Source organism: Stegostoma tigrinum, chromosome 1, assembly GCF_030684315.1.
Source record: "Stegostoma tigrinum isolate sSteTig4 chromosome 1, sSteTig4.hap1, whole genome shotgun sequence".
NCBI lineage: Eukaryota > Metazoa > Chordata > Chondrichthyes > Orectolobiformes > Stegostomatidae > Stegostoma > Stegostoma tigrinum.
Window position 1 is genome coordinate 15,007,727 of NC_081354.1, and position 9,207 is coordinate 15,016,933.

General features: G+C 78.0%; 1 protein-coding gene across 1 annotated transcript in view; it reads left to right on the plus strand.

Annotated features, from left to right (window-relative positions):
* Positions 1-5,870: 5,870 nt before the first annotated feature.
* LOC132210527 (uncharacterized) overlaps positions 5,871-9,207 on the plus strand; it is a gene marked incomplete at its 5' end in the record, with an annotated part of 6,674 nt that continues 3,337 nt past the window's right edge. Inside the window, 4 exons of the mRNA XM_059651002.1 lie at positions 5,871-5,936; positions 6,945-7,001; positions 8,011-8,268; positions 9,111-9,191. Coding sequence (XP_059506985.1) covers positions 5,871-5,936; positions 6,945-7,001; positions 8,011-8,268; positions 9,111-9,191 — 462 coding nt within the window. The remainder of the gene's footprint in view (positions 5,937-6,944; positions 7,002-8,010; positions 8,269-9,110; positions 9,192-9,207) is intronic.

The window sequence follows — 9,207 nt, forward strand, 5'->3', positions numbered from 1 at the left end:
GAACGCGGGGAGGGGGGGGAAGAGAACGCGGGGAGGGGGGGGAAGAGAACGCGGGGAGGGGGGGGAAGAGAACGCGGGGAGGGGGGGGGAAGAGAACGCGGGGAGGGGGGGGGAAGAGAACGCGGGGAGGGGGGGGGAAGAGAACGCGGGGAGGGGGGGGGAAGAGAACGCGGGGGGGGGAAGAGAACGCGGGGAGGGGGGGGAAGAGAACGCGGGGAGGGGGGGGGAAGAGAACGCGGGGAGGGGGGGGGAAGAGAACGCGGGGAGGGGGGGGGAAGAGAACGCGGGGAGGAACGCGGGGAGGAACGCGGGGAGGAACGCGGGGAGGAACGCGGGGAGGAACGCGGGGAGGAACGCGGGGAGGAACGCGGGGAGGAACGCGGGGAGGAACGCGGGGAGGAACGCGGGGAGGAACACGGGGAGGAACACGGGGAGGAACACGGGGAGGAACACGGGGAGGAACACGGGGAGGAACACGGGGAGGGACGGGGGGGGAGCGGGGAGGGACGGGGGGGGAGCGGGGAGGGACGGGGGGGGAGGGGGGAGGGACGGGGGGGGAGGGGGGAGGGACGGGGGGGAGGGGGGAGGGACGGGGGGGGAGGGGGGAGGGACGGGGGGGGGGGAGGAACACGGGGAGGGACGGGGGGGGAGGGGGGAGGAACACGGGGAGGGACGGGGGGGGAGGGGGGAGGAACACGGGGAGGGAGAACACGGGGAGGGACGGGGGGGGGAGAACACGGGGAGGGACGGGGGGGGAGAACACGGGGAGGGACGGGGGGGGAGAACACGGGGAGGGACGGGGGGGGAGAACACGGGGAGGGACGGGGGGGGAGAACACGGGGAGGGACGGGGGGGGAGAACACGGGGAGGGACGGGGGGGGAGAACACGGGGAGGGACGGGGGGGAGAACACGGGGAGGGACGGGGGGGGAGAACACGGGGAGGGACGGGGGGGGGGAGAACACGGGGAGGGACGGGGGGGGGAGAACACGGGGAGGGACGGGGGGGGGAGAACACGGGGAGGGACGGGGGGGGGGAGAACACGGGGAGGGACGGGGGGGGGAGAACACGGGGAGGGACGGGGGGGGGGAGAACACGGGGAGGGACGGGGGGGGGAGAACACGGGGAGGGACGGGGGGGGGGAGAACACGGGGAGGGACGGGGGGGGGAGAACACGGGGAGGGACGGGGGGGGGGGGAGAACACGGGGAGGGACGGGGGGGGGGGAGAACACGGGGAGGGACGGGGGGGGGAGAACACGGGGAGGGACGGGGGGGGGAGAACACGGGGAGGGACGGGGGGGGGGAGAACACGGGGAGGGACGGGGGGGGGAGAACACGGGGAGGGACGGGGGGGGGAGAACACGGGGAGGGACGGGGGGGGGAGAACACGGGGAGGGACGGGGGGGGGAGAACACGGGGAGGGACGGGGGGGGGAGAACACGGGGAGGACGGGGGGGGAGAACACGGGAGGGACGGGGGGGGGAGAACACGGGGAGGGACGGGGGGGGGAGAACACGGGGAGGGACGGGGGGGGGAGAACACGGGGGGAGGGAGACCGGGAGGACGGGGGAGAACACGGGAGGGACGGGGGGGGAGGGACGGGGGGGGAGAACACGGGGAGGGACGGGGGGGGAGAACACGGGGAGGGACGGGGGGGGAGAACACGGGGAGGGACGGGGGGGGAGAACACGGGGAGGGACGGGGGGGGGGAGAACACGGGGAGGGACGGGGGGGGGAGAACACGGGGAGGGACGGGGGGGGGAGAACACGGGGAGGGACGGGGGGGGGGGAGAACACGGGGAGGGACGGGGGGGGGGGAGAACACGGGGAGGGACGGGGGGGGGGAGAACACGGGGAGGGACGGGGGGGGGGAGAACACGGGGAGGGACGGGGGGGGGAGAACACGGGGAGGGACGGGGGGGGGAGAACACGGGGAGGGACGGGGGGGGGGAGAACACGGGGAGGGACGGGGGGGGGGGAGAACACGGGGAGGGACGGGGGGGGGAGAACACGGGGAGGGACGGGGGGGGGGGAGAACACGGGGAGGGACGGGGGGGGGGAGAACACGGGGAGGGACGGGGGGGGAGAACACGGGGAGGGACGGGGGGGAGAACACGGGGAGGGACGGGGGGGAGAACACGGGGAGGGACGGGGGGGGAGAGGGGGAGAACATGGGGAGGGACGGGGGCGGAGGGGGGGAGAACACGGGGAGGGACGGGGGGGAGGGGGGGGAGGGGGGGAGATCACGGGGAGGGACGGGGGGGGAGGGGGGGAGGGACGGGGGGGGAGGGGGGGAGGGACGGGGGGGGAGGGACGGGGGGGGAGGGACGGGGGGGGAGGGACGGAGGGACGGGGGGGAGGGGGGGAGGGACGGGGGGGGAGGGGGGGAGGGACGGGGGGGGAGGGGGGGAGGGGGGGAGAACACGGGGAGAACACGGGGAGGGACGGGGGTGGGAGAACACGGGGAGGGACGGGGGTGGGAGAACACGGGGAGGGACGGGGGGGGAGGGGGGGAGAACACGGGGAGGGACGGGGGCGGAGGGGGGGAGAACACGGGGAGGGACGGGGGGGGGGAGGGGGGATGCACGGGGGGGACGGGGGGAGAACACGGGGAGGGACGGGGGGGAGAACACGGGGAGGGACGGGGGGGAGAACACGGGGAGGGACGGGGGGGAGAACACGGGGAGGGACGGGGGGGGAGAACACGGGGAGGGACGGGGGGGAGGGGGGGAGGGAGGGACGGGGGGGAGGGACGGGGGGGAGGGACGGGGGGGAGGGACGGGGGGGAGGGACGGGGGGGAGGGACGGGGGGGAGGGACGGGGGGGAGGGGGGGGAGGGAGGGGGGGGAGGGAGGGGGGGGAGGGACGGGGGGGAGGGACGGGGGGGAGGGGGGGAGGGACGGGGGGGAGGGGGGGAGGGACGGGGAGGGACGGGGGGGGAGGGACGGGGGGACGGGGAGGGACGGGGGGGGAGGGGGGGAGGGACGGGGGGGGGAGGGGGGGAGGGACGGGGGGGGAGGGGGGAGAACACGGGGAGGGACGGGGGTGGGAGGGGGGGAGGGGGGGAGAACACGGGGAGGGACGGGGGGGGAGGGGGGGAGAACACGGGGAGGGACGGGGGCGGAGGGGGGGAGAACACGGGGAGGGACGGGGGCGGAGGGGGGGAGAACACGGGGAGGGACGGGGGGGGGAGGGGGGGATGCACGGGGGGGAGGGGGGAGAATACGGGGAGGGACGGGGGGGGAGAACGCGGGGGGGGAAGGGGGGAGAGAACGCGGGGGGGGAAGGGGGGAGAGAACGCGGGGGGGGAAGGGGGGAGAGAACGCGGGGGGGGAAGGGGGGAGAGAACGCGGGGGGGGAAGGGGGGAGAGAACGCGGGGGGGGAAGGGGGGAGAGAACGCGGGGGGGGAAGGGGGGAGAGAACGCGGGGGGGGAAGGGGGGAGAGAACGCGGGGGGGGAAGGGGGGAGAGAACGCGGGGGGGGAAGGGGGGAGAGAACGCGGGGGGGGGAAGGGGGGAGAGAACGCGGGGGGGGAAGGGGGGAGAGAACGCGGGGGGGGAAGGGGGGAGAGAACGCGGGGGGGGAAGGGGGGAGAGAACGCGGGGGGGGAAGGGGGGAGAGAACGCGGGGGGGGAAGGGGGGAGAGAACGCGGGGGGGGAAGGGGGGAGAGAACGCGGGGGGGGAAGGGGGGAGAGAACGCGGGGGGGGAAGGGGGGAGAGAACGCGGGGGGGGAAGGGGGGAGAGAACGCGGGGGGGGAAGGGGGGAGAGAACGCGGGGGGGGAAGGGGGGAGAGAACGCGGGGGGGGAAGGGGGGAGAGAACGCGGGGGGGGAAGGGGGGAGAGAACGCGGGGGGGGAAGGGGGGAGAGAACGCGGGGGGGGGGAGGTGGAGAGAACGCGGGGGGGGGAAGGTGGAGAGAACGCGGGGGGGGAAGGTGGAGAGAACGCGGGGGGGGGAGGTGGAGAGAACGCGGGGGGGGGAGGTGGAGAGAACGCGGGGGGGGAAGGGGGGGGAGAACGCGGGGGGGGAAGGGGGGGGAGAACGCGGGGGGGGAAGGGGGGGGAGAACGCGGGGGGGGAAGGGGGGGGAGAACGCGGGGGGGGAAGGGGGGGGAGAACGCGGGGGGGGAAGGGGGGGGAGAACGCGGGGGGGAAGGGGGGGAGAACGCGGGGGGGAAGGGGGGGAGAACGCGGGGGGGGAAGGGGGGGAGAACGCGGGGGGGGATGGGGGGAAAACGCGGGGGGGGGAAACGCGGGGGGGAAAACGCGGGGGGGAAAACGCGGGGGGGGAAAACGCGGGGGGGGAAAACGCGGGGGGGGAAAACGCGGGGGGGGAAAACGCGGGGGGGGAAACGCGGGGGGGGAAAACGCGGGGGGGAAAACGCGGGGGGGGAAAACGCGGGGGGGAAAACGCGGGGGGGGAAAACGCGGGGGGGAAAACGCGGGGGGGGAAAACGCGGGGGGGGAAAACGCGGGGGGGGAAAACGCGGGGGGGGAAAACGCGGGGGGGGAAAACGCGGGGGGGAAAACGCGGGGGGGGAAAACGCGGGGGGGGAAAACGCGGGGGGGGAAAACGCGGGGGGGGAAAACGCGGGGGGGGAAAACGCGGGGGGGAAAACGCGGGGGGGGAAAACGCGGGGGGGGAAAACGCGGGGGGGGAAAACGCGGGGGGGGAAAACGCGGGGGGGGAAACGCGGGGGGGGAAACGCGGGGGGAAAACGCGGGGGGGGACAACGCGGGGAGGGACGGGGGGGGGGGAGAACACGGGGAGGGACGGGGGGGGAGAACACGGGGAGGGACGGGGGGGGGAGAACACGGGGAGGGACGGGGGGGGGGAGAACACGGGGAGGGACGGGGGGGGGAGAACACGGGGAGGGACGGGGGGGGGAGAACACGGGGAGGGACGGGGGGGGGGGGAGAACACGGGGAGGGACGGGGGGGGGGAGAACACGGGGAGGGACGGGGGGGGGGGAGAACACGGGGAGGGACGGGGGGGGGGAGAACACGGGGAGGGACGGGGGGGGAGAACACGGGAGGGACGGGGGGGGAGAACACGGGGAGGGACGGGGGGGAGAACACGGGGAGGGACGGGGGGGGAGAGGGGGAGAACACGGGGAGGGACGGGGGCGGAGGGGGGGAGAACACGGGGAGGGACGGGGGGGAGGGGGGGGAGTGGGGGAGAACACGGGGAGGGACGGGGGGGGAGGGGGGGAGGGACGGGGGGGGATGGGGGGAGGGACGGGGGGGGAGGGACGGGGGGGGAGGGACGGGGGGGGAGGGACGGAGGGACGGGGGGGAGGGGGGGAGGGACGGGGGGGGAGGGGGGGAGGGACGGGGGGGGAGGGGGGGAGGGACGGGGGGGGAGGGGGGGAGGGGGGGAGAACACGGGGAGAACACGGGGAGGGACGGGGGTGGGAGAACACGGGGAGGGACGGGGGGGGGAGGGGGGGAGAACACGGGGAGGGACGGGGGCGGAGGGGGGGAGAACACGGGGAGGGACGGGGGGGGAGGGGGGATGCACGGGGGGGAGGGGGGAGAATACGGGGAGGGACGGGGGGAGAACACGGGGAGGGACGGGGGGGAGAACACGGGGAGGGACGGGGGGGGAGAACACGGGGAGGGACGGGGGGGAGAACACGGGGAGGGACGGGGGGGAGAACACGGGGAGGGACGGGGGGGAGAACACGGGGAGGGACGGGGGGGAGGGGGGGAGGGACGGGGGGGAGGGGGGGAGGGACGGGGGGGAGGGGGGAGGGACGGGGGGGAGGGACGGGGGGGAGGGACGGGGGGGAGGGACGGGGGGGAGGGACGGGGGGGAGGGACGGGGGGGAGGGACGGGGGGGAGGGACGGGGGGGAGGGACGGGGGGGAGGGACGGGGGGAGGGACGGGGGGGGAGGGGGGGAGGGACGGGGGGGGAGGGGGGGAGGGACGGGGGGGAGGGGGGGAGAACACGGGGAGGGACGGGGGGGAGAACACGGGGAGGGACGGGGGGAGGGGGGGAGGGACGGTGGGGAGGGACGGTGGGGAGGGACGGGGGGGAGGGACGGGGGGGAGGGACGGGGGGGAGGGACGGGGGGGAGGGACGGGGGGGAGGGACGGGGGGGAGGGACGGGGGGGAGGGAGGGGGGGGAGGGACGGGGGGGAGGGGGGGAGGGACGGGGAGGGACGGGGGGGGAGGGACGGGGGGGGAGGGGGGGAGGGACGGGGGGGGGAGGGGGGGAGGGACGGGGGGGAGGGGGGGAGGGACGGGGGGGAGGGGGGGAGGGACGGGGGGGGAGGGGGCGAGAACACGGGGAGGGACGGGGGTGGGAGGGGGGGAGGGGGGGAGAACACGGGGAGGGACGGGGGGGGAGGGGGGGAGAACACGGGGAGGGACGGGGGCGGAGGGGGGGAGAACACGGGGAGGGATGGGGGCGGAGGGGGGGAGAACACGGGGAGGGACGGGGGGGAGGGGGGGAGAATACGGGGAGGGACGGGGGGGGAGAACGCGGGGGGGGAAGGGGGGAGAGAACGCGGGGGGGAAGGGGGGAGAGAACGCGGGGGGGGAAGGGGGGAGAGAACGCGGGGGGGAAGGGGGGAGAGAACGCGGGGGGGAAGGGGGGAGAGAACGCGGGGGGGGAAGGGGGGAGAGAACGCGGGGGGGGGAAGGGGGGAGAGAACGCGGGGGGGGAAGGGGGGAGAGAACGCGGGGGGGGAAGGGGGGAGAGAACGCGGGGGGGGAAGGGGGGAGAGAACGCGGGGGGGGAAGGGGGGAGAGAACGCGGGGGGGGAAGGGGGGAGAGAACGCGGGGGGGGAAGGGGGGGGAGAACGCGGGGGGGGAAGGGGGGGGAGAACGCGGGGGGGGAAGGGGGGGGAGAACGCGGGGGGGGAAGGGGGGGGAGAACGCGGGGGGGGAAGGGGGGGGAGAACGCGGGGGGGAAGGGGGGGAGAACGCGGGGGGGAAGGGGGGGAGAACGCGGGGGGGGGGATGGGGGGGAAAAACGCGGGGGGGGATGGGGGGGAAAACGCGGGGGGGGGAAAACGCGGGGGGGATGGGGGGGAAAACGCGGGGGGGGAAAACGCGGGGGGGGAAAACGCGGGGGGGGAAAACGCGGGGGGGGAAAACGCGGGGGGGAAAACGCGGGGGGGGAAAACGCGGGGGGGGAAAACGCGGGGGGGGAAAACGCGGGGGGGGACGGGGGGGAAAACGCGGGGGGGGACGGGGGGGGAAAACGCGGGGGGGGGACGGGGGGGAAAAACGCGGGGGGGGGACGGGGGGGGAAAACGCGGGGGGGGGATGGGGGGGGAAAACGCGGGGGGGGAAAACGCGGGGGGGGGGAAAACGCGGGGGGGGGAAAACGCGGGGGGGGGAAAACGCGGGGGGGGGAAAACGCGGGGGGGGGAAACGCGGGGGGGGGAAACGCGGGGGGGGAAAACGCGGGGGGGGGGAAAACGCGGGGGGGGGAAAACGCGGGGGGGGGAAAACGCGGGGGGGGGAAAACGCGGGGGGGGGAAAACGCGGGGGGGGGAAACGCGGGGGGGGGAAACGCGGGGGGGGAAACGCGGGGGGGGGAAACGCGGGGGGGGGAAACGCGGGGGGGGGAAAAACGCGGGGGGGGAAAACGCGGGGGGGGGAAAACGCGGGGGGGGGAAAACGCGGAGGGGGGAAAACGCGGGGGGGGGAAACGCGGGGGGGGGGGAAACGCGGGGGGGGAAACGCGGGGGGGGAGGGGGGAGAACGCGGGGGGTGGAAGGGGGGGGAACGCGGGGGGGGAACGCGGGGGGGGAACGCGGGGGGGGAACGCGGGGGGGGAACGCGGGGGGGGAACGCGGGGGGGGAACGCGGGGGGGGAACGCGGGGGGGAACGCGGGGGGGAACGCGGGGGAAGGGGGGGGGAAGGGGGGGGAGAACGCGGGGGGGGAAGGGGGGGAGAACGCGGGGGGGAAGGGGGGGAGAACGCGGGGGGAAGGGGGGGGAGAACGCGGGGGGGAAGGGGGGGGAGAACGCGGGGGGGAAGGGGGGGGAGAACGCGGGGGGGAAGGGGGGGGAGAACGCGGGGGGGAAGGGGGGGGAGAACGCGGGGGGGAAGGGGGGGGAGAACGCGGGGGGGAAGGGGGGGGAGAACGCGGGGGGGAGGGGGGGGAGAACGCGGGGGGGAGGGGGGGGAGAACGCGGGGGGGGAGGGGGGGGAGAACGCGGGGGGGGAGGGGGGGAGAACGCGGGGGGGGAGGGGGGGGAGAACGCGGGGGGGGGAGGGGGGGGAGAACGCGGGGGGGGAAGGGGGGGGAGAACGCGGGGGGGGAAGGGGGGGAGAACGCGGGGGGGGAAGGGGGGGGAGAACGCGGGGGGGGGGGAAGGGGGGGGAGAACGCGGGGGGGGAAGGGGGGGGAGAACGCGGGGGGGGGGAAGGGGGGGGAGAACGCGGGGGGGGAGGGGGGAGAGAACGCGGGGGGAGGGGGGAGAGAACGCGGGGGGGAGGGGGGAGAGAACGCGGGGGGGAGGGGGGAGAGAACGCGGGGGGGAGGGGGGGGAGAACGCAGGGGGGGAGAACGCTGGGGGGGAGAACGCTGGGGGGGAGAACGCTGGGGGGGAGAACGCTGGGGGGGAGAACGCTGGGGGGGGAGAACGCTGGGGGGGGAGAACGCTGGGGGGGAGAACGCTGGGGGGGAGAACGCTGGGGGGGGAGAACGCTGGGGGGGAAGGTGGGGGAGAACGCGGGGGGGAAGAAAGCGGGGCGGGAAGGGGGGGGAGAAAGCGGGGGGGGAAGGGGGGGGAGAAAGCGGGGGGGGAGAACGCGGGGGGGAAGGGGGGGAAGTGAGGGGGGGTGGAGAACGCGGGGGGGAAGGGGGGAAGTGAGGGGGGGTGGGGGGGAAGTGGCGGGGGGGAAGTGAGGGGGGGTGGGGGGGAAGTGAGGGGGGGTGGGGGGGGAAGTGAGGGGGGGTGGGGGGGGAAGTGAGGGGGGGTGGGGGGGGGAAGTGGCGGGGGTGAAGTGGGGGGGGAAGTGGGGGGGGGAAGTGGGGGGGGGGAAGTGGGGGGGGGAAGTGGGGGGGGGAAGTGGGGGGGGAAAGGGGGGGGGGAGAAAGGGGGGGGGGGAGGGGGGGGGGGGGAGGGGAGGGGGGGGGGGAGGGGAGGGGGGGGGGAGGGGAGGGGGGGGGGGAGGGGAGGGGGGGGGGAGGGGGGGGAAGTGGGGGGGGGTGGGGGGGGAAGTGAGTGGGGGGGTGG